Source organism: Neofelis nebulosa, chromosome 4 (assembly GCF_028018385.1).
Source record: "Neofelis nebulosa isolate mNeoNeb1 chromosome 4, mNeoNeb1.pri, whole genome shotgun sequence".
NCBI lineage: Eukaryota > Metazoa > Chordata > Mammalia > Carnivora > Felidae > Neofelis > Neofelis nebulosa.
In genome coordinates, this window is record NC_080785.1 from 152323782 (window position 1) to 152347478 (window position 23697).

Below are 23697 nucleotides of genomic sequence, written 5' to 3' on the forward strand. Positions count from 1 at the left end.
TCACTGAGTGGCACGGGGGACAGTCACACTAAAAGGTGGCCCTCCCCCATCTGTGTTTCCTACAGGGTGAACCGGGTGCTGCAGGGCTCCCAGGTGACCCGGTAAGATGCCCCTGCTCCCTCAGAGACCCCCTGCCCCACAGGGCCCCATCTCCCTGTGGTGGCCTTTGACCTTATAGTGACCCAGTGGTCTCATGGTGTCCTCATGCTGCCCAGTGCCCCCACCTTCACAGTAACCGCTATGATGTCTCCACCCGCATGGTGACCTCTGCCCATGGAAAATCCTGCTCTTCCATTAGCTCTGGCCTCCAATAGTGACTCTCACCCCTGTGGTGTTTCCTGTTCCTTTCATCCAGAGTGATTCCCCTGGATCCCTCCTGACCCCCCTTGACTCCATATTGACCCCTCTCTCTACCAGGGATCACCAGGAAAGGATGGAACCCCTGGTATCCGAGGCGACAAAGGAGATATTGGCTTCATGGGTCCCCGGGGCCTCAAGGTGGGAAGGGGCTGGGCTTTTTTCCTGGTCAGGAAGGCCTGATGTTGGAGGGCAAGGTATCTGGGGTCAAAGGTCAGGTATCTGGGGTCAGATGTTGGGGTATATGGGATTGAATGTGGGGCATTAGATTAGGGGTTGGAAGGTCAGAGATTAGAGTGTCTGAGGCCAGTTTGGAGAGTGGTTACATGGTCTGGTCAAGGGGTTAGGTGTCTGGAAGTCACTTTTCCATTTCTTTCCCCCCTCCAGGGTGAACGAGGGATAAAGGGGGCCTGTGGCCTTGACGGAGAGAAGGGAGATAAGGTACAGAGGTGATGGGAACATGGGCGTCTGTGGGGCCTGGGGCCTGTCTGACCCTTCTACCTGATTGATCCCTGCAGGGAGAAGCTGGTCTCCCTGGCCGCCCTGGGCTGGCAGGACGCAAGGGAGATGTGGTGAGTGTGGGGCACCCAGAATGGGGAAAGGATGGGTGGGCCAGGGCCCAGCTCATGTTTTCTCTTCTCCAGGGGGAGCCGGGTATGCCGGGCCAGTCGGGGACCCCTGGAAAGGAGGGCCTGATTGGTCCCAAGGTATGGGCCCTCTCGACAGTGGACAAAAGGGGGTCAAAATGGGGCAGGGAAGGTCATGGTAGGGTCATGGGGGTTTCATGTCAAGAGGGTTGTGGAAAGTTGGGACACTGGGGGGTAGAGTAGGGTTGGTTTTGAGGTTTCAGGGCGAGTTGGGGTCACAGTGGGGACTTTGGGTTAAGGGATGAGAAGTGGAGCAGTGGGGAGAGGTGCATCAGGGCTAAGAGGTCAGTAGGGGAGGCTGGTGTGTGTATATAAAGGAAATAGGTGGAAGCAGGGCAAGGGGTATTACAGTCAGGTCAGGGTCATGGGGATCACAGCAGATTGAAGGTCCTGGGATGGTAGGGTCACAGGTGCTTGGGTCATGGAAGATTGTGGCCATTGGACCAAGGGGCTCATGGCAGTTGAACTGAGGACATCAAGACAGATGGTCTCGCATGCTTCTTTCTGTTCCCAGGGTGATCGAGGCTTTGATGGGCAGCCAGGATCCAAGGGTGACCAGGGTGAGAAAGGGGAGCGGGTAAGTGGAGACCAAGGTCAAGCTAAAGGGACTGTACTTTCTGGAAGTGGGTCCATCTTTGGGGGCTTTGATCACTGACTCTGACCTGTCTCTCCACAGGGGCCCCCAGGAATTGGGGGCTTCCCAGGTCCTAGGGGCAATGATGGCTCTAGTGGCCCCCCTGGGCCACCTGGCAGTGTTGGTCCCAAAGGCCCTGAAGGACTTCAGGGCCAGAAGGTAAACAGCTCTGACCCTGACTCCTGATCCCTGAACCTCCCTGACCCTTCCAATATCACTGACCTCTGACCCTGCAACCCATCGCCAATACCCCTGAGCCTAATGATCTCAACTTTCCTTCCTTCTGACCTCCACTGACTCTGACTGCTCACTCATCCTTGTGTCTGACAGGGTGAGCGAGGTCCCCCTGGAGAGAGAGTGGTGGGTGCCCCTGGGGCCCCTGGGGCCCCTGGAGAGAGAGGGGAGCAGGTAAGTGGGGATTCCTGGGGTTGGGGTCAGAGACTGGGGTGACCTCTGGTGTCCCTAAGATCAGAGGTCACAGTCTGGTCCCATCTGTTGCACACAGGGGCGGCCAGGGCCCGCTGGCCCCCGCGGGGAAAAGGGAGAAGCTGCGTTAACAGTAAGTGTAGGCCTTCGTGGGCTGGGCCCCTGACTCAGTGCTGTCCCCCTGTGATCCCTGCATCATATGCCCTTTGTCCCTCCTGTGATCCCTGGGTTCTTCATGATCCTTGTGGTCTTGTGCTCCCAGGAGGATGACATTCGGGGCTTTGTGCGTCAGGAGATGAGTCAGCATTGTGGTGAGTGGGGCCCAGCCCAGAGCCTCTTGGGTCTCATTCCCATTCTACTCCAGCACCCCTAGACAGGGGCAGATGGGGTCCCCAGAACTTATGGGGGACCAGCAGTCACAGAGATGGGTGGAGATGGATAGATACACAGGAGGGCATGTATGCTCAGGACAGACATGCTGTGAGGACTTTCCCCAAACGGTGACACGCAGCAAATGTGGGTGGACACACAGTGTTCCTAGAAGCCCAGTGTGGCCGTGTGTGGAGGGGTGGAGGCGGGAGCAGCCCAGTGGGGCTCTGATGGCCCTGAGGGGTATCAGAGAGTGAAGCTCCGTCTCCTCCTCTCTCTGCTTCCGTTCCCTCTCTTGCCCTTTGTTGGCCTGTTCCCAACTTCTCTTTCGTCCTTTGTCTGTTTCTCCTCTGCCTTTCTTCCTCTTTCTTCCTTCCTCTTTCTCTGCTTCCCACCCTCTCTCTCTTTCTGTCCTGTCGGTCTCTCTGTCACTCTCTCCTGCTGTCTTTCTCTGCCCCGCTGTGTGTGTCCCTCTGTCTCTCTCTTTCTCTGCCCCTTTCCATCGTTGTCTCTTTCTCTCTGTTCTTTTCTCTCTCCCTGCCCTTCTCTGCCCCCTCCAGCCTGCCAGGGCCAGTTTATTGCATCTGGATCACGTGAGTAGTTTTCTGGTATTTTCTGCTCCTGGGACTTTCCTCATGCCAGGTCCCACTGTGTCCATTACCTGGGTTTGCTCAGCAGGGACTTGGCTGGGGTGGCTGCCATCATGACCCCAAGGCCCTGTGTCCCTGCTCCTTGCTCCAGGACCCCTCCCTAGTTATGCTGCAGACACTGCCAGCTCCCAGCTCCACCCTGTGCCTGTGCTCCGGGTCTCTCATGCAGAGGAGGAAGGTGAGGACAGGGGAACCATGGGGCATGTGTGGTGGGACACAGACACATGCGGGTTGCTCATGCATGCAGGGCACATGCCATGTGTATAGGGGCGACATGGAGGGCACAGCATGAACACTGGGCACACACGTGGGAGACCAGCGCTACCCGCCCCACTCTCAGGGCCGGGGTTGGGCAGCATGAACGTGGCCCAGCAGCAGCCTCACTCATTGCACCCCACCCTGTGTGCAGGCGAGGTGCCCCCAGAGGACGATGAATATGAATATTCTGAGTATTCTGTGGAGGAATACCAGGACCCTGAAGTTCTTCAGGATGGCGATGGTGAGAAGGGGGGTTGGCCCAGAGGGACTCAGGGAGGGACAGTAGTGACCCCTGCTGACCTCTCACTGACCCTCAGTCCCTGACTGCTGCCACCCCTGCTGACCTCCTGACCCCCGTTGGCCCTAGACCCCTGCTTGCTTCCACTGGATGAGGGCTCCTGCACTGCCTACACCCTGCGCTGGTACCATCGAGCTGTGGCAGGTGGCACAGATGCCTGTCACCCCTTTGTCTACGGCGGCTGTGGAGGGAATGCGAATCGTTTTGGGACCCGTGAGGCCTGTGAGCGCCGCTGCATGCCCCGCATGGTCCAGAGCCAGGGAACAGGTATGGGCCTACCCCTCCGCCCCGAGAGGGACCTGGACACTGAGCCTACCCAGATCAGGTCTTGGTCGGGGTCCCACGTCAGGACCCCCCTCAGACTGGGAGGCCTGGGACAGACCTCCCCAGACCAAGTTGCTGAACAGAGAACCCTAGCTGTGGAGTCCCCTCCATGCTCCCTCCTCAAGGGTCTGAGTGAGGATCCCCTCTCTGAGGTCAGAGCCTCACTCTTGTGCTCCCAGCTGCCCCACTGACCATCTGTGCACTGCCTCTCCGTGGCCTACATGCTCGGGGAGGCCAGATGCCTGAAGTCAGCTCCCAACCTGTTCCACCCAGGTGCTGCCCGAAGCTGAGGCCCAGATGATGAGCTGAAGTCCAGCATCCCCTGGTGGACTCCTGTCCCTCCCCTTGGTGCTACAGGCCTGAGTGCATGTGAGCGTGCATGAGCGTGTCCGTTATTTCAGTGACTTGGTCCCGTGGGTCTAGCCTTCCCCCCTGTGGACAAACCCCCATTGTGGCTCCTGCCTCCCTGGTAGATGACTCAGTGTGGGGGTGGCTGTGGGCAGTGAGTGGATGTGACTGCATCTGACCTGCCCCTTGACCCAAGCCTGTGATGACATGGTGCTGATTCTGGGGGGCATTAAAGCTGCTGTTTTAAAAGGCCCCTGTTGTGACTGTTTGGGGATGGGGAAGGCAGGGGGTCCGGTTTTCCCTGGGAGGTCAGTGCTCTCCTGCACGGGTGCAGAGTCCCTCTGTCCAGCCCTGGTCACTGTTCTGTGGTTCTCAGTGTCCAACGTGTCCCCAAAAAGGAGTAGACAGAGTGGAGGCTGAGGACATGTCCTCACTGCCCCCCCAGGAGGGGATGAGTCAGAGGTGGGGGGCTGCTTCATGCCGGAGCCATGCCCAGCTCCTACCTCAGGGGCTGAGAGAGATAAATGGGCCCAGAAGGGGGGAGAGGCCCGACCACAGCACAGCACCGCCTGGTCCCAGCCGCGGGCAGCCCCAGCGGCCCCACCTTGCTCCAGAAGAGGCTGCCGCTGGTAGGACTGGGATGGCTCTGGGTGGGATGGGCAGGGCCTTGGGGGCTGAGGAGATCCGGGTATGGGTTATTGGAGGTCTCCAGACGTGGAGTCTCTGGCTGCTTCTCTACCTTGAGGACCCCATTCCTGCCCTTCTTTGTCCACGATCTGCTGCAAGCTCCCTCAGACCTGAGGCTCCCCTTTTGTCCCTCTGTGTTCTCTCCATGCCTTGGTATCCTTATTTTCATCATGCTGTCTGTCTCTGGGGTGGCTCCAGCCTCTTTGTCTTCCAGTCTCCCTCTCTTTTGCTCTGCCTCCATGTCCTCCCTCTCGTCTTTTTCCCTCTTCTCCCTCCCCTCCCCAACTGTATCCATCTCTACATCTAGATCCAGACCTAGCTGTGCTCTCTGTCTCTTTCACTCTCCTTCTTGCTCTCTCCGTCTCCCTGGCCCCTGCTCTGTCTGGCTGTCTTGTGCTTTCATCTCTGTCTCTCTTATCTCCGTCCCATGCCTGGCCTCTCTAATCTCTGCCTCTCTGTCTCCTTCCCTTGGTCTCCCTCTCTCTGTCTGTCTACTTTCCCCGTCTGCATCTGTCCATGCGCCATGGCTGCCCAGAACCCCTGCCCTGAGCCTCTTTTCTCCTCGCAGCCTGACCACGCGATGACCAGGTGGGCTCTGCTGGTGCTGATGATCCTGACGTCGGGCAGGGCCCTGCTTGTCCCCATGACCCCTAGTCCAGCCTTCCAGCTCCTCCCTCAGAACCCTCCCCAAGCCACTCCCCGCCCTGTGGCCTCAGAGAGCCCCTCAGCCAGCACCGTGGGCCCCTCCACTGCTTGGGGCCACCCCAGCCCTGGCCCCCGCCCAGGCCCCCGCATCACTCTCTCACTGGATGTCCCCATTGGCCTCCTGCGGATCTTACTGGAGCAAGCCCGAGCCAGAGCTGTGAGGGAGCAGGCCGCTGCCAACGCTCGCATCCTGGCCCATGTTGGCCGCCGCTGAGCCTGAGGGCGGGGGTCACCCTGAATTAGGAGACCTGGAAGGCAGCAGCAGAGCAGGACGCACTACATCTGGGCACAGTGTGCCTGGCCACGGCCCCGTGCAGTCACTGCCATGTGGTGTCATATCACAGCTGAGTGCCTCACAGAGCCACAGTTTGTTTGGACAGCCCGGACATTGCCATATCGGGTGACTGCCAAATGGAGTCTTGCCATACCTGGAGCCCCACAGACTTACAATATGTCTGGACAGCTTGGACACTACTGTGGAATGTGACTACCGTGTGGAGTCTTGCCATGTCTGGGTGCCCCACAGTCAAAGAGCAAGAATCTGGACACTGCCAGTGTGGCCACTTTGTGCCAGTTTTAGGAACCTCAACATAGGAGCCCAGTATTGTATCTCAGACCCATCCACCTAAGACCAGACCTGCAGGTCTTCCCTGCCCCCAACAGGTCACCACACAGGGGAGTACAGGCTGAGGGTCACATGCATGTTTTGTGCTTCATGAGGCAGCACCCACCCCAGAAGAATGGGGCTGTCACAGGCATCTCCAGGCATGGGTGACCGTATGTGGAAAGTCTGTGGTTGTGACAGCCTTGCCTTGTGGTAGGTGTACGTGTGATCGGTGGGTGCATCTCTGGTGTGGGTGTGTGTGGGTGAGGGGAGGGCATGCGAGGGGGCTGGGAAGAACAGATACTTGTCCCCCAAACCCACATGAAGCACACTCAACACACAGCCAGGCACTGTCCTACCCACAGCCCTGCACACCTGGCCTCGGCCCTTGGACACACATGACTCGGGAGAGAGGAGGCTCGGGCTGCTGGGGCTCCGGTCCAGCCCCATACCTCCTTTGTTGAATTGTCCCAAGCAAACTAAAATTTGCTCACCTTTCCAAGCCTTAGTTTCTTTCTCTGTAAAGCAGAATGATGCCACTAAGCTTCTTGCAAACATTGAGTGACGGTGCACTTGAAGGTTCTGGCATGCAGGAAGAGCTCAATAAATGTAGTGACTGGAGAATGGGATGAGTGAGAATCACAGTCATGTGCACCCAGGCAAGGACAGTCAAGGGTTTGGTCATAGCTGACTATGTTGCCCCTCTGCCCACTCCCCTCCACCCCTGCCCCATTTCACCCACCCGGTTCCTTGGTGTAGAAGGAGTAGGTTTTGCCTAATCTCACACCCCCAGCTCCATTGCTGGGCTGGAGATGGGGCTGACCTTCTGAGCAGTGTGGACAGGCTTGCCTGCAGATGGGGCAGATACCCTGGGTACTGTAGACAGCTCCAGCTGGAGACGAGGGCAGACACTGGGCAGTATGGGCCGCTCTGCCTGGAGAGAGAGGCCACACGGGCAGGAGTTTGGCTGCCTGGGGTGGGGGCACTGTTGATCTCTCAAGTTGTGAGCAGCCTCGGGGGGCGGGCCCAGGGCGTGGCCGGGGAGGCGGGGCCACGGGGCACACCGAAGCTCCCTCACGAACCCGGAGGGCGGGGCTGCCTGGCTCCAGGCTGCAGGGGGGCAACGGCCCGGGGCCAGTTCGCTTTCAGTATGGACAGAGGCACGGAGGGAGGCAGCGCCCTGACGGACCCCGGGTCAGGGAGCAGTAGGCGGGGTAGGCACCGGCGGCGGGGCGAGGGTGGGGGGATTGGGGAAAGACCAGGGCGCAGTGGGGGTGGTGCTGGAAGGGGTGCGAGAGTGTTGGGTGTCTCTCTAGCTGTAGGGGTGTTCTGAGGGGGCATCAGCCTGTCGGTGGCAAGGAGGAGGGGGAACCCTGTTGCTGTGCAGGGGAGTGGAGGGGCTGGGCCAAGGGGGAACTATAAATAGCTTCTTCCTGCAGCCCAGGGAGAGGGACAGCCAGCTGGAGCTGCCTGAGGCCCTCCCGCTCTACCCTTTGCTGGCCTCCCAGGGGGTCAGGTTTGTCCAGGTCCCCCTCAGGGGTCACACATCAGTTTGGGGAGGCCCAGAAGCTCATTTGGGAAATGTTTCGTGTGAAGTGGCTTTAGCCCTTAAACCAGGATTTCTAGGGCACCTACTGTGTGCCTTGTGTGGGTCCTGAGCTGCTCTAAGCACCTACTGTGTGCTCTATTCTGGTCATGAACCTCTCTAGCCCTTACTGTGTGCCTTGGCTGGCAATGAGTCACTCTGAGTGCCTACTGTGTGCCTTGTGCCAAACTGCAATCAGCAAGTGCCGACCACAGTTCACAGGCTGCTTGGTCACATGGCTCCATACCCACAAGCTGGAACCTCACACCGTCTGTGAGCTCTGGGCCCAGGGAGACACTGGGGATGATCCTGGGCTTGAACTGGCTGGACGAAGCTGGAATTCCTGGGAACCTTCCAGTGGCACAGAGGGAAGAGGAGGAGGGAAATAAAGGGGAAAGGAGGCAGTAGAGAGCAGCGAGCTCTGCAGCCTTCCTGTCTGTGTAGGCCTGGGTGCAGGGCTTGCTAGTGTGTGTGCACGTGTGGCTCTGTGTTCATGCTTCCGTGCACTGGCATGTGGGGCTGTGTGGCATTCACTGAGGTCCCTGGGCCTTTATGCTGCAAAGGGTGGCTTGATGGTCTGGCCGGGACTGACGAACAGATACAGGTTTGGGGAAGAGTTTGAGCAGCAACAACTGAGGATCGAGGACTTCAGCCAATCTATAGCTTGTAGCCTGGGACACTGGAGAGAGGTCTAGTGGTCAGCGCAGAGGGCACCACGGGAGCCAGCCAGGACCAGGCCAGGCAGGTTCATAGAGAAGGGGGGAGACTGAGCAGGACACATTCACACATGAGTGCACGCCGACATCCCAGCACACTTTCCACCCCATCACTTTGGGATGGCTCCAAGGAAGGAAAAGCCATGAAGGCCAACTGTTCTCTTGGACATCTACTGATGCTGTAGGAGCAGAAAGCCAAGAGAGCATTTCAATGGAAGGAACAAGCCAGAGGCCAGGGGTAGGGGTAGGAAATTGTGGTGATATGGAAGGTGTGGGAGGTGAGGTTTTAAAGGGCTGGGAGTTCATCTCAGTCGGTCCTGCACTGTGGGCTGGCTCTGTGACCCCAGACCCCGCTCTCCTCCCTCAGTTTCCTACCTGAGAAATGGGCGGGGAGACGAGGAGCATTCTCAGAGCAGAGGTAGACTTTGACCTTGGGGAGGGGCCCCACGCTCCTCCTGCTGGTGACCTGTGGCCTCTCACTGGATGTTGGGACTTGGGAAGGTGTGTCTGGGTCAGCCCAGGGTCAGACTGTTTGGGGAAGAGTGGGAGGTACAGAGTCATTGCTCTTCCTGGGAAGTCAGGCTCAGACTGGGCTTGGGGACAGCTTCCTCGAAATGGCCCTGGCATCCTGCCCTGCCCTACCCCCTACCCCCAGCTTTTGACTAGCATCCCAGGAGGGGTAAGGAGGAGAATGGGCAGGCAGAGGAGGTGCTGGGTGTCTGTGGGTGCTAGAGTATGTAGCCTTTGCAGTGAATGCTGGGGGTTGGATAGGGTGTGGGCGGGTGGTGACAAGGTCTCTGAGGTCGAGGTGACCCCAGGATGGCCTTGGCAACGGCTCAGAGACAGACCGGAAGATTGGCTGTGCCAGGAACCAATGAGTGGCTTTGGAGAAGTAGGAAGCAGGTGGGTGGTCACAAGGGGCATCAGGAGCCGCATATGAGTGTGTTCAGAGCTGCCCTGGTGTGAGGTGGAAGGAGGTGGGAGGTGGACGCTGCAGAGAGAGGATGAAAGAGGAAGTGCTCAAGTCTGTCTGGGGCGGGGCATTCCTCTGGGGGTAGGCAGCTAAAGCTGGTTTCAGGAAGGATCTAGGTGGGCTTCCACCTCCCCATCCATCTCCTGTGAAGTGGGCAAGACATCTGTATCAGAGTTATCTTAAGGGTCCTTGCCAGGCTCTGAAGTGCTGGGTGGAGACAAGTGGGTGGCAGGGAGGTCAGAGGGAGGGGATGCTGCTCCCCTGATGCACTGGGCGGAGCCTTGTTCTCCATGTCCCTAGCACCTGGCTCCTGGCTGGGCACACTTTGGGCAGAGAGAACCTGAGAGTGCCATGATCCTGTCTGGGGGTTTTGTGGAGGACATCGCTAGAGGGCAGTGTGACCCAGGTTTGAGCAGTGTCAGTGGGGGTCCGGGGACAGAAAGTGTACAAAACTTTGAGAAACTGGGCTGAGGAGACAAAGGAAAGTGACCCAGGGTTCCTGAACTTCTGGATTTCTCCCTTGCCCCCTGTTTCCACTGCATTCTTAGAGACGGGAGGGAGATAAATAATATAAATATCACTGATGTGCTTTAAAATGGATTTCTCAGACACTGACACATTTAATAAATACCTGAATCTTGTAGGTTGATGATGACTGCATTCTGTTTTCCTGATGGAGAGACAGAGATTCACTTAAAAAATATGTAGATTTACAATTTAAAATTTAATTGGTAGAGATGAAATCCTGGCAGGAGAAGTAAGATACTGCCAGGGAGCTTGGTTAAAAGGTCCTGCTCATGTGTTCCAGGTGGGCCAGAGTTTTAGCCTGAGCTTCCCACTAGCCAAGGTAAAAAGAGGAAACATAATCAATTTTGAGATTTGTCCCGTGTCCCTGTCCATGAGATAAAGAAACTTTTCCAGCGCGGTTGAGTCGGTCGCTTCAGTGGGCGAGGGAAGAGTCCTGGGGCTTGAGAGAGGGTCGAGAGAGGACCGGACTGACGCAGGGCTGGCGGGCGTGGCAGTTGACAACTGGGATTACTCCGGAGTCACCAGACAGGTCCCGAACAACTGAGACCTGAGGGTCAAGCAGGCCCTGCCCCCGGGCATGCAAATCCCTTCCTCCTAGGGAACCTGAGGTCAAGGGTAGCAGAGAGCAGAACCCGGATGCTGGGGGGGGTAGGGGGCAATCTATGCAGGCGAGGCCGTGGGTGAGGCCAATGCGTATCTGAGTGTACGGTTGGGTGTGCCGGGCTAGAGCCTCTGCACATCCCGGGCTAGAAGCTGTGGGGAGCTGGGCATGCGCGTCCTCGATCCCGGCGTGACTGGCGAGCCCGCTGGGTCCAAAACCGGCTGGCAGTCGAGTTGGGCATGCGTGGTCGGAGGCCAGCCCTCTTCTGTTGGGGGTAGGGCCTATTTGTTCTGGGGAGGGGCCTGGGGGAGTTGGATTGGCGTCTGCACGGCTCGAGGAGGGGCGGGGCCGAGGGGCGGGGCCTCGAGTGGCCCGAGGTGGCCTGGCTGCTAGGTCGCGGTCCGCGCAGTCCGACTCGTCCCAACCCGGATATGGCGTCCCCACGGGAATTGACTCAGAACCCCTTGAAGAAGATCTGGATGCCCTACAGCAATGGGCGACCCGCTCTGCACGCCTGCCAGCGCGGTGGTGAGGCGGGGTCCTTGGGGAAGGGGAGGGCGGCGCATCGGGATGCGTGGATAGGGCGGCCTGGGCAGTGGTCTCCCATGGAGAGGGGTCCAAGGACAGGTGGGAAACCGGGGACAGATGGGGCTGCCGTGACTGGTGGTAGAGGAGCAGGAACAGGCCGGGAGCCGGGCACAGGTGTGGCAGAGCAGGGGGAAGAGACATGTATATGGCCGCGTCTACGCTCGCTAGGGGCTAGGTCTGGCCGCCATCACCTCTGGCAGGTACTCACTAGGTCAAGGCAGGGGAGGATTCGGAGCTTCGTCCTGCCCTCTCTGCAGGCCAGAGAGTGTAGACCGGTTCTGAGCTGTGTTGGCCTTATGGAAATCATTTGGCCTCTCTGAGCCCAGAAGTTTCAAACGCCCAAGGGTGGGCCATTCCTCCAGTGGGAGGAAGGGTGCTCCTTGGACTTAACTACCCACTTCTGGGCCTAACACTGAGCTTTGAGAGGAATTTCAGGGAAGTGCAGTTGTGTTGAGGATGGAGAAGGTGAGAACACTGTCCCATATGGACCTGTCTTTGTGTTCATGGCTGTATATGCATCCAGATGGGGTTGTGGGCGAATGGTAAGGTTGGAAGAGAAAACATCCAGGAGACATGCTGAAATCCGTGGAATTGTTAATGAATTGTTACGGCGGGGCCTGCCTTTCCTGGGATCCCGGTGTTTAATCCACTTTACTTGACTTTCTATTTGTCCTTACATGAGTCTGCAACCGCTTATTGCCAAGAAAAACAAAGGTTGGTTTTTTTTTGTTTTTTTTTTTTTAGGAGTAACCGAAACATTATAATGAATTTGCAAATTGGCAAGGACCTCAGAGAACATCTAGTCCAACTCGTGGTACAGATATAGAAAAGGAGATCAGGAGATTGTGTGTTGTGCTAGGATCTCCTTGTACACCTTGATGTCTGCTTGGGCATAATAAGGGAGGGAGAGTGCCCCGTGCTTGTTTTGTTTTGGGCCAGCCTGGGGGCTTTTTGACCAAGATGTGAGTCCTGTAGGTGGGCTGTGTGTATCTCTTACTGTACTGGGTCCTGGTAGGGGGTGGTCATGGTTTTGACCAGACATTCTGGTGGGTCATGGCTCTAATCATGATGTAGGTCCTGGTAGGAGGCTGAGGTGGTGGTCAGTCTCTTAGCCCGGGGGCCATGGCTTTCCAGTCAGTACTCAGTTTGACTGGCTATGGCTCAGTACTGAGTCTATGGCTACACCCTAGACATCCCTTCTTCCAGACTTTTCTGGAGGGACCGAGGCCAAGGCCTCTTGCTCTTGTGCTTCTAGCCAGTCTGCATTAGGCTGTATTGTCCTAACAAGGGGGTGGCTGCTGTTACTACATAAAGGCGAAGGAGTCACAACCTGGGCTTTTGGAGGCAGGAACACTCCAGCCACATGGTAGCTCAGCTGTGTGACCTTGGGCACGGAGCTAACTCTCTCGGCCATGGGTTCCTCATCTGTGGGATGGAGGCAGCCATCTCCCTACTCACAGAAGCTGCCAGGAGCCCCCTCAGGAGGAGGCGCTTGATAAGAGGCAGCAGGTGGCTCTGCCATTTCATCACCACTTTGCTTCTCTGTGTGTCAGAGTCAGGAATTGAGGCATCAGCCCTGAGCCAGCACCCATTCCAGGTGGCAAAGATGCTGCGACCCGTTGGGGAGGGGTCTGTGTTTCTCCACGCTCCAAGGATGCGATGAAAATGTGGCTCTGGTCTGAGCAGAGGAACTTGTGCCATGGCACTGTCTCAGGGTGTTGCAGCGGGTGGGATTCTGGACTGTCCCAGAACAGGAGAGCTTCCTGGAGGAGGAGGCACCCAAGAAGCCAAAGATGAGACCTGCAGATTGTGTGGTGGTTTGGTCCCCAAGCAAGGGTCCCTGAGTTCACAGCAGGGAGTAAGCCAGGAGGGAACATGGAACCTGTCTGGGCAGCACCTCCAGTCCCTAGAGACTGTTCATGCGGCATTGTACCCTCTACATGGTGGACTTATAACTTGATGGAAGACCACAGGAGGCCCCCCTCTGAGGGAGGGGGATGGGTAGAAGTTGACTTGATCACAGGGCTTTGTGGAGAAGAGGATATAGGGCCTACCGCTGATCTGTGCTGTGTAGTGGGTTGGCTTTGGTGTATAGTCCCTGGCTCCTGAGGGCACCACAGGCTGGTTGGCTGTGCTTCCTCCACCCCCACTCTCCATTAGCAATTCTTCTTCTTTCGGTAAAATTCAGAGCTACACATGAAGGCCTGGAAGTTGTTACCTTCTTCAGCATTGACCCCTCAGCTCAGACTTGGAGGAGTTCTGGGGGCAGGTGGGGCAGGGGATGAAGAAAGGAATCAAAACATGACAGAAAGGACAGTACTTTTGATAGCTTTTATTTTATTTTATTTTATTTTATTTTATTTTATTTTATTTTATTTTTTAAGAGAGAGCACGAGTGTGCACACATAAGTGGGGAAGGGACAGAGAGGCGTGCCCAGCATGGAGCCTGACTGGGGGGAGGGGGGCTCAATCTCATGGACTGTGAGATCATGACCTGAGCTTAAATCAAGAGTTGGATGCTTAACTGACTGAGCTACCCAAGTGCCCCTATGATAGCTTTTATTAACAAAAAGTTAACAAGACTTTTCTTTTTTTTTAATGTTTATTTATTTTTTATTTTTATTTTTATTTTTTTTAACATTTATTTATTTTTGAGACAGAGAGAGACAGAGCATGAACAGGGGAGGGTCAGAGAGAGAGGGAGACACAGAATCCAAAACAGGCTCCAGGCTCTGAGCTGTCAGCACAGAGCCCGACGCGGGGCTCGAACCCACGGACCGCGAGATCATGACCCGAGCCGAAGTCGGACGCTTAACCGACTGAGCCACCCAGGCGCCCCAATGTTTATTTATTTTTGAGAGAGAGAGACAGAGTATATGCGGGGGAAGGGGCAGAGAGAGGGAGACACAGAATCTGAAGCAGGCTGTAGGCTCTGAGCTGTCAGCACAGAGCCAGACATGGGGCTCGAGCTCACAAACCATGAGATCATGACCTGAGCCTAAGTCGGACGCTGAACTGACTGAGCCACCCAGGTACCCCAGGTAGCAAGACTTCTGGGCTAAGGACACGATTGGTGCATGCACGGGACAATAGGAAAGATGACTTTCTGTCCCCTCTGAACAGGACAGTGATGCCAGGCTGCTTTATTTTAAAGAGTACTCCCTTCCCCAGCCTGCCTCAAGGAAGTAGGAGCACGTGCAGTTCAGGAATCAGTTCTGGAACCCACTCAGGACTTGTGGCTGCCCCTGAGGTGACACCGCCAGAAAGTCATCCTTGTGTTGCACTAGGCTTATGTCGGGCCTCTTGACTCCTGGGGCTCCTAAGGCCTTAAGCAAATTTATAGGAAAAGAAATCAGCGAGGTAAGTCGAATTGACATGTCTGCAGATTTCCCTCTGCCCCCGCCTCGTGTTCTAAACGGTGCGTTCTGTTGTCTGGTTGCTTGGGACTGAGGTTCTTGAGGGCCCAGAGCTGCAGTTCCAGCTGTGCACCCAGCTCACCTGGCGCATATGCTCTCTGTTCAGGCGCGGTGGTGGGTTCCCTCTTGTGGGCCTCAGTTTGCAGATTCTCTACTGCTAGCACTTGCTTATGTTTTGCTGTTGTAAGCAGAGCTATTGTGAATACACTTGTACTTTGATCTTTCTTTGGGTCATTTCCTTGGGAGCTTATCTTGAGGAACAGAGATGGTAGGTAATTTATTGCTCTTATTCTGCACCCAGCCCTGGTTTACTGCCCTGCCTGCCCACCATGGCTGTGCATGGGGCCAGGGGATGCTGTTACCAAACACTGGGAGGGGAGGCCGGGAGTTTCTCTGGGATGGGAGATGTGAAGACAGACCCTGAGGTGGTGGGAGAGCCCTTCAGGGAGCAATGGGAAGGAGTGGAGCAGGCTGGCTGCAGGTTTCCCCCATAGTTAGTAGCTGATTCACTGCTCTTTGGTTGCTTGAGAGCCTGGCCAGCAATTGTGCAAACAGCACAGGCCATCGTGTCGCTGGGCCTCAGGATGCAGGGTCTTGCTTAACTTGCTTTTCTCTCTCCTTAGCCAATGCTGAGGTTTTTCTGCAAGCTCACTCTTGCTCACTGTCATCCTGTGTTCCATGGGATCCTCTCCTTCTCTCCCCTGAGGCTCACAGTTTGGGTCACATTTGCCCAACGGTCGTGTGTAGGAGCGATGGAGCCCCGACTGGCAAGCAAAGCCCTTTACTTCTCTGCAGGGCCTGCCTGGAGACAGACAGGTGCTTCTGTGCCCTAAGTCTGAAGGGCAGTCTGTGCTAAGGTGCACTTGTGTCCTTAGCCGGTGTGCTGCCAGGGCTGGGCAGAGGGCACAGGTTCCCAGACATGCTCTGGCTTTCGCATGGAATAGTGCTAGACCTCACTGAGGGATTGTCATCCCATTTTACAGGTGAGGACACCAAGCCTCAAAGTTGCCAGTAATTGTCAGAGTCAGTATAGGAACCCAGACCTGTCTGACTCCTGACCCCTAGACAGGGCTGCCCCTAGGGCCTCTGCACTCCAGCTCCAGTGAGGGAGACAACTTGAGGGGTGGGGCCCAGTGATCTGTCCAAGGACTACCAGGTGAAGGCACTTGCAGAGCCTGGGGCAGTGACAGGTCCCCACACGGGCCCTCTGTCTGTCTGCTGTGGTTTCACATGGCCCAGGTGCTGAGGACAATGAAAGGAAAGCTTCCTCAGGTTTCTGAGGTGAGGCTACACTGAAAGCTGAGACGGGTCACGTGAGGCTGGCGGTTCTGCTGTCTTGGTGTCTGTCCTAGTGGACCAGGGTTTGGGGGTGCTGTGTCCAGACCTGTCCCCGCCTCCAGCCTTGGCAACTTCTCTGGCTGCCACACTGACCCGGTGACACGTGGGATGGTGGGGGGTGGGCTATCGGAGGGTCAGTCCTCGTGGACATTGGTCTCAGCCCCTCATGGCTCTCACCCCAGGGGATTTCGAGAAGCCGCCCCTCCCCCAGCCTGCGCCCATAATTTTTGAGCATCAGTCCTGTGCCAGACCCCATGGTCCTGAATGGCTCAGATGCTGCAAGGCTGCTCTTGTTTCAAGTGCTCAAATGCAGGGGGCGGACTCGTGGGTGAGGTGACCAGGACTGAGGGGGAGAGAGGGTGCCAAGGCAGTGCAGAGGTGTCTTGGAGGAAGGGTTCACTGAAGAAGCAGCTTTTGAGCTGGGCTTTGTACGATGAGGCAGGCAACAAGGGTAAGCAGTGGGAATGCGCTAGTGGGAATGCTGAGTGACTGCTAGGCTGGGGTGCGGATTCCTGGGTGACAGGTGGCGCGTTGAATACCCTCTGGGCTTTGGTTCTGTCCTGCATGTTCATTCAGGGGTGTGGCACATCCAGCTTTATATCCACAGTGCACATCTGGATCAGGGGCTGGTGAGATTCTGCTGTATCCGCTGGAGCCCAGACAGGCCTGGGCAGTGGGGCCATGCCAGTGGTGGCTTGAGACCAGAGTATGAGGCCAGAAGGCCTGGAGGGCACATCTGAAGTCCTGTGCCAGGAGCAGAGGGAGGGGCACACTGGGAGGGGTCCCGGCTCTTGTCTGACACCAGCTCCTTGCCTTTCAGTTTGCATGACCAACTGCCCAACGCTCATTGTCATGGTAGGCCTGCCCGCCAGGGGCAAGACCTACATCTCCAAGAAGCTGACTCGCTACCTGAACTGGATTGGCGTGCCAACGCGCGGTGAGACTTGGCCTCGGCTTCCAAGGGGGCCTTGGGGCTTTGTGAGGGGGAGGGGAGAGGAGGAGAGAAGGTGGGTCTGGGATGTGTCAAGGGCAAGAGCTGGGGCTGCTGCTGTGTGAAAGATGAACCTTTCTTTCCCCCAGAATTCAACGTTGGCCAGTACCGCCGGGACATGGTCAAGACATACAAGTCTTTTGAGTTTTTCCTTCCAGACAACGAAGAGGGCCTGAAAATCAGGAAGTGAGTGTATGTATGTGTGTGTGATGTGTATGTGTGATTGTGTGTGTTTATGGAGAAGGCCCTGGAGCCCAGGTGCCGATCATGACTAAGCTGCTCCTGAGCCCTGGCCTTGCCCTGCCCCCACTCGGCTGTGATAGGGCTGGTCTCCTGACCATCTCAGGATGTGGTGGAGCTGGGGATGTGTTGGATTTTGGAACAGTGGGAGAGGGTGTGTGGCCTCTTGGTAGTTGGCCCTGCCCTGGGGTTCGTGAACTCTTAGTAAGGACATCCTGTGGGAGGGGAAGAGGGGGCTTCAGGGAGATGCAAGGGGCTTAGCCAGGGCCAGTCAAGGGCTGGCTGCATAGAAGCCTCTCAGCTTGCTTACCCCAGGCCTTCCATGGGGATGACCTCTAGTAGGGAGGGAGGCCCGAGTAGGTGCAGGGACACAGGCCTCAGGGATGGGGCAGAGTGGGAGCAGGACTACCTCCAGGCAGCTTCTCACAAAGCCAGAAGGATCAGCCCAGAACCGTGGCCTTCCTTCCCTTGCCCCAGAATAAACTGTATACTTGGAGGATGTTTGGCATGTGCTTGGCATGTTCTTGGCATGTGTAGGGTAGGCCGTGGCTTTGCTTTCATGTGGCTCAAACTTCACACTCTTACTCTTATTCACGAGATGGGAATTTGCATGTGACACTCAGACTTGAACCGAGAACACCAGCTGGTGGTCTGAGGAGCTATGCTGCATTCTTTTCGGCAGATGTCAGCTGAGGGTTCAAGAAGCTTCCTTGCCCTTGCTCTGGACCCAGCCATTGTGGTAGGGCATTTAGCAGAGGTCTGCCCAGCTGTAGTGACCTCTCCAAATCAAGTACAGGTCCAGGCCAGAAGCTACTGAGTTGTTGCCCAGGCCTGGATTCTAGGCTGCCTGCTCTGTCTCTGGCCACCAGGGGGCAAGAGCTCTTCGCTGTGGCGCTTGGCCCCTCCCCAGGGTTTGCTCTTGGGCCAGTGGGGCTGGGCCAGGCTGCTGCACCAAGAAGGTGGGGGAATCTGACATTTCAGGCCTGTGGCCGAATTGTGCGTCAAACATGAGACTGGACCCTTTGGTGAGCCTGACAATAGGGAGGGGAGTGATATTTGAACTCCTGCTGTGTGTTGGGTGCATGCTGCCCATTATCACCGCCCCTTCCCATTTTACAGATGAGGAAACTGAGGCTCAGGTGTCTCATATAAGATAACAAGTTACTTCAAAGAGCCCAGACTTGAATCTAAGCCCATATACCACTAAAAACTGTTGTGTCCATCTTCTAGTATTACCCAATTAGTAGGTCAGAGATCGTATCAAATGCAGATTCTACAGCATCCTCAAGCCGTGGGCACTGACTAGCTTGCCTGATCTTTCCTTCAGTGGGTGCTGGCACCTTACTCTCCCAGATGTGGAGACCAGGTCTGAAAGTGATGGTGTTTTAGGATCACGCAGGGTTTGAATTTGAAGCCAGGCCTGTCTGAATCCAAAATATTTGCGGGAACAATAAGAGAGCTGGCACTCCTAGGGCTCACCGGTAATTCTGCTCAGGCTGCCAGTCGAAGGTAGGCGTTTTGGGATTAACTGAGATGGGGAAACCCAGCCTCGGAGTGGTTGAGGAGCTAGTCCAGAGTCACCCAGCTGGAACAGAGGCCCCAGCGGTAGCAGCTGGGGGCAGGTTCACATGGGCCTCTCTGCAGGCACACCCTCTGCCTATTCCTAGAAACCCTCCCTTCTGGGTCTAAAGCCTGGGTCTGTGCTACAGGACCATTTCCCAATAACCAGCCCCGAACGTCCCACAGCTAACTGGCAAAATAGAAGAATCAGACTTTTTAAAGTGGGAAGCCTGAGAAGACTGTATTTCTCAGAGGCCTAGGTTCTTGTATATCATCGAGATCCCTGGAGCTCTACAGCATTGATGTCTGTCCCTAACACTGGGCACAGTGGTCTCCTACTACACACGAGCCCATATGGCGGCCGTGGGCGCATGCACATTTGTCTGACAATTCAGTTCAGTTCTTTTTTTTTTATTTTAATTTTTTTCATGTTTTTATTTATTTTTGAGAGAGAGAGAGAGAGAGGGAGACACAGAATCCAAAGACAGGCACGAGGCTCCAAGCTGTCGGCGCAGAGCCCAATGTGGGGTTCAAACTCGCGAACCATGAGATCACGACCTGAGCCGAAGTCGGACGCTCAACTGACTGAGCCACCCAGGCGCCCCAATTCAGTTCAGTTCTAACGCTATCTATCTGGAGTTAGCATCAGTCTGCATAGGTTAAGAGCTCGGTCCCACAGACTGTCCCCACTTTACACTCACACCCCCGTCCTCTCAGGCTCCCAGGCCGTTCCTCCCGCATTTCCACTGGATGTACGTGGTGCTGCCTTAGCCAGAGCAGCCCACAGATCTCAGCCCAGAGCACGGTGCTGAATACAGGTGGCCAGAAATGGCTCCGGCAACGCCAACTTCCCAGACTCTCAGAATTCAGGTTTTTGGGCGTGCAAAAGCTTTTTGAAGTGTTAACTAAAAGACCCACTGGGGCACAGAAAGGTCACCAGGAGGCATAGGAACAGAGCTCCTCCCAGTGACCTGGACTCAGCTCTGCCACCAGTTTCCCCATGACCCCAGCAGGCTGCCTCCTGCTCCGCTTGGCCCGTGCCTCCATGCACGGGCACAGTGGCCCGGCCCGGTGGAGGCCCTGACAGCACAGCCCTTTGATCCACTGGGGGTTTACGTGCAAAATCAGAAGATCAAACAAATGGAAGAAGATCTAATTTTATTCTTACGTCAGACAAGATAAAAAGAAAGAAAGAAAAAGAGGGAGAAGGAAAGAAAGAAAGAAAGAAAGAAAGAAAGAAAGAAAGAAAGAAAGAAAGAAAGAAAGAAAGAAAGAAAGAAAAAGAAAGATCAAAATGATTTATCTAGCTGCACACCTTGTGGGAGAAACGGATAAAATTAGGAAGATCCTTATATATAGCAGTATATTTAGCCGCAGTAAACCAAGAGGCTGAGATGTTCTGAAGGCAGTATAACCAATGGTCAGTCGTGGGGAAAGTTTCACCTTCCACAGGGCCAGTGGACATGGTGCAAGAGGCAGAGACACAGCGTCCTCCTCCAGGAAGGGTAGTATCACGTGTTTTCTCTCCCAGGAAAGAAAATTGAATATTAAACGTAATGTTGCCCTGGGGACCAGCGATAGTGTCTTTTGTCTCCCCACCGCCAGCCCCCAACAGTCACATACGAGGAAATGTCTGGTTTTGAAAGTGCTTATTTTGATATCAGGGGAAATGCATGACACTTGGAAGTCATGCATATGGCAAAATGGCAGCCTGGATTTGCGCACAATGAGATGAGAAGAGAAAGCACAGAAAAGTGGTATTTTAAAAACTATTCCCAGTGGCCAGGAACACGTAGCCTTTCACTTATAGGAGCAGAATTCACAAAAGCGCTGAAAATTACCCGAAGGAAAGAGAAACCTTGAGAAGAGAAGGGACCCCAGGGACTGTGCCCTCTCTGGTCTGGGGTAGAACATATCCCTGACCTGTTGCCCTCCTGCAGCCAGGGTCGGGTGCTGGGCTGACCCTGTGTTTTTTCTTCTGAAGGCAGTGTGCCCTGGCGGCCCTCCGTGATGTCCGGCGGTTCCTTAGTGAGGAGGGGGGACATGTGGCGGTGAGTGTAACACCCTGGTGACTTCTGGGAGTGACATGTGGGAGCCTATATACATCTAGCCCTTTGCTCATCAGGAATCCAGAAGGGCAGTCAGGGTGTGTGTGGCCCCAGCTGCCCCTGGGCTCCAGCCCTTGGGCGGAAATCTACAGCCACCATGTAAGAGGAAGCTAGAGGCTGGATGTGTGCTGGGAATTTCCCTCTGGGCTTGTGGTCGCATTTGATCCTGTAGGACTTCCTTCTGAATACTCACATTATTGGCCACCACATGTGGTAGGTCATGTTACCAAGTCTTTAGCAAATGTGATTTCTCCTGGGGTGGGAAGAATCCTGGCCCGTATTTAGTGGCTGTTCTGGGAGCCAGCCAAATCCTGGGTAATGGAATTCCCCTGTGTGTTGGCCCCTCCTGTCAGGTGGATGGGTGGGACACAGTTGAGCAAGGGTGTCTGTTGGAAAGGGCCCTACCCTAACCCTATGCAGTCAAACATAGGGGCTGCTTTTTCCTTCCCTTTTCCTCTCGGAGACGTGCCTCCCACAGCTCTTCATCCTCCAGCTCCATCTGGATCAGTTGCCTTCTCAGTCTGTGGTACCCTGGGAATTCCCTTCTCCTGACTCCCGAGTAGAAGGCCCTGCTCTCGGACCCTGTGTCTTCTTTTTCCTTGTTTACTGACTTGTTTTGTTGGAGCACATCCTCCAGTAGCTTCCTGAGAAAGGTACTTAGGAAGTACATCACATGAGACCTTGCATGTCTGGTAATGTCTTGTTTTATCCTTATAGTTGATGGTTGGGTGTAGGTGGGAGGTATTTTTCCTTTAGAATTTCCACAACATTGCTCTGTTGTGTTATGGCTTCTAGAATGGCTGTGGAAAAGTCAGATGGCATTCTGATTTGTTGATCTTCCTAACAGTTTCATCTCTTGGAGGGAAGTGGAGATGCTCATGGCCTTTTCTCTGGGGAGAACTTTAGGGCCTTGCTGTGGGTCCTCTCCTCCACGCTGGGTCCTGGGGTGACTTTTCCAATGGGAAACTCTTCTTTAACAGATCAAGAAATTGTTGTCTATTAATTACTTTGATAAACCGCCCGACCACTTTCTGACAGTGATTTGCCATTCCACTCCCATTTCCTGAGCTGTTTTTTCTAGAACTCCTGGTGGCTTCATGCTAGGCTTGGGCCCTAATTTTATCTTTTTTCTCCTTATTTTCTATGTCTGTCATTTTTGTTCTATTTTCAGGGAGACTTTCTCAACAAGCACTTTACCTTATGAGCATTGGGTTGAATTTAAAAAAAGTCATATGATCATATTTTAATTTCTAAATTCTAAATTTCTTATTCTCCTAGTGTTCCAGTTTTTTATAACTCTGTCTTGTGGTTACTATAATATGTTGTATCTCTCTTTAAATAACAATTGTAAGTGTTCTTACATTCCTTTATATTCTATGCCCTGTCTTCTTTTGCTGAAAGTTCTTTTTATTCTTTTTTTATCTAGTCTGTTTTTCATGTTAGAGGTTTTGCTGGAGCATCCAGTGAGCCCTGATTGAATGCCCTTTTAAAAAAAGTCCTGCTCTAGGGCGCCTGGGTGGTTCAGTCAGTTAAACATCCGACTTCGGCTCAGGTCCTGATCTCACAGTTCATGAGTTTGAGCCCTGCATCAGGTTCTGTGCTGACAGCTCAGAGCCTGGAGCCTGCTTCGGATTCTGTGTCTCCCTCTCTCTCTGCCCCTCCCCTGCTCATACTCTGTCTCTCTCTTTCAAAAATAAATAAATATTAAAAAAAAAAATTTTTTTTTTAAGTCCTGCTCTAAAAGCTGCTTGGACATGCATATAAGTGGGTTACCCCTGAGGGTGTGTGGACAGGCCCCAGGCAGTTCATAAGGAGTTCCAGGTGGGTCAGCCTGGCTGGATGTGGTGGGGAGAAGGCCTAGGGCTCCACCTGGTCTTTTCTGCACCACCAGGCAGTCCTCCCTCTTCCTCTGCACACATGTCTCTTTTCTCAGAGACACCTGTGTCCCGATTCCGACTATCCTGGTTCTGTACAAGTGGGTGTGCTCTGGTGGGTGAGGGCTTGTATTTGGTTTTCTCCATTTCTTGTGAGTCATTCACCCAAATTTTGTTAACATCTCCTCTCCTGTTCTCTTTACTCTTATTTTCCCATTTTAGTAGAGTCTGAGAATGGCACGGAAATAAACAGGGGTTCAGCTCTCCATGTGTAACTGGTTTTACAGGAAGCATGAACTGAGTCAAACGTAAACTGAGTGCCTGCTGCATGCAGGGCAGTGCTGAGTGTGTCCTTTGTGCCAAGGGTTTGCTGCCCTGCCAGGAGCAGAGCCATCCACTCCTTCCAGCTCCTTGAGGTGTGTTCCTCAAGGAAGGGGAGTACCAACCCAGCCCTTGCAGGTCTAAAGAACACCGGCCAGGAGGGTGGCCTGGGCAACAGAAGGTCCCTGTGAGAAATCCGGTCCCCGTACTGCAGCTGTTGGCTGACTTCCCCTCTTCTCCAGGCCAGAGACTGAGTTAACCCTAGTTTGGTCCTAGGTTTTTGATGCAACGAATACCACCCGAGAACGGAGAGCGACCATCTTTAATTTTGGGGAACAGAATGGCTACAAGGTGAGGCCTCTTTGGTTTACCTTCTTGGTTGGGCTGTGGCATATTCGGACCCTCTGGAGCCCCTTTCATAGCCTGGTGACATGTGCTGGGAATCAGGCAGGTGGGTTCCAGAGTCGATTTGGGATAGAAGCGTTGCTATTTTCTTTCCACCTGGAATTTTCTGTTTGGGGAGGTGGGTGTCTTGATGGGAGAGTCCTGGA

The 23697-nt window shown here is 54.9% G+C and overlaps 3 protein-coding genes across 12 annotated transcripts in view; all 3 read left to right on the forward strand.

The window, feature by feature from the left end:
• The window catches only part of COL7A1 (collagen type VII alpha 1 chain), a 30894-nt gene extending 26331 nt beyond the window's left edge, over positions 1-4563 (forward strand). The window contains exons 104-118 of the mRNA XM_058727040.1: positions 66-101; positions 418-498; positions 745-798; positions 876-929; positions 1002-1064; positions 1519-1581; positions 1681-1797; positions 1969-2046; positions 2144-2197; positions 2327-2375; positions 2994-3026; positions 3175-3261; positions 3493-3582; positions 3709-3906; positions 4237-4563. Coding sequence (XP_058583023.1) covers positions 66-101; positions 418-498; positions 745-798; positions 876-929; positions 1002-1064; positions 1519-1581; positions 1681-1797; positions 1969-2046; positions 2144-2197; positions 2327-2375; positions 2994-3026; positions 3175-3261; positions 3493-3582; positions 3709-3906; positions 4237-4253 — 1074 coding nt within the window. The 3' untranslated portion in view covers positions 4254-4563. The remainder of the gene's footprint in view (positions 1-65; positions 102-417; positions 499-744; positions 799-875; positions 930-1001; positions 1065-1518; positions 1582-1680; positions 1798-1968; positions 2047-2143; positions 2198-2326; positions 2376-2993; positions 3027-3174; positions 3262-3492; positions 3583-3708; positions 3907-4236) is intronic.
• An 83-nt stretch (positions 4564-4646) lies between these two features.
• UCN2 (urocortin 2) lies at positions 4647-6931 on the forward strand. The gene is made up of 2 exons (XM_058727041.1): positions 4647-4940; positions 5567-6931. Exons 1-2 carry the CDS (start codon positions 4836-4838, stop codon positions 5915-5917), a joined length of 456 nt encoding a protein of 151 aa, XP_058583024.1. The 5' UTR covers positions 4647-4835; the 3' UTR covers positions 5918-6931.
• Positions 6932-7390: 459 nt separating this feature from the next.
• The window catches only part of PFKFB4 (6-phosphofructo-2-kinase/fructose-2,6-biphosphatase 4), a 42037-nt gene continuing 25730 nt past the window's right edge, over positions 7391-23697 (forward strand). For 5 of the 10 annotated variants that reach the window (XM_058727044.1, XM_058727042.1, XM_058727043.1 and 2 more), the window contains exons 1-5: positions 11051-11238; positions 16873-16989; positions 17133-17229; positions 20828-20894; positions 23423-23497. In XM_058727044.1, the coding sequence (XP_058583027.1) occupies positions 11142-11238; positions 16873-16989; positions 17133-17229; positions 20828-20894; positions 23423-23497 (453 nt within the window). In that variant the 5' untranslated portion in view covers positions 11051-11141. Of the gene's footprint in view, positions 7522-9355; positions 9512-11050; positions 11239-14421; positions 14659-16872; positions 16990-17131; positions 17236-20827; positions 20895-20975; positions 21644-23422; positions 23498-23697 lie in introns of those variants that run through there. The other 5 variants (XM_058727048.1, XM_058727045.1, XM_058727049.1 and 2 more) reach the window with 5 other exon arrangements.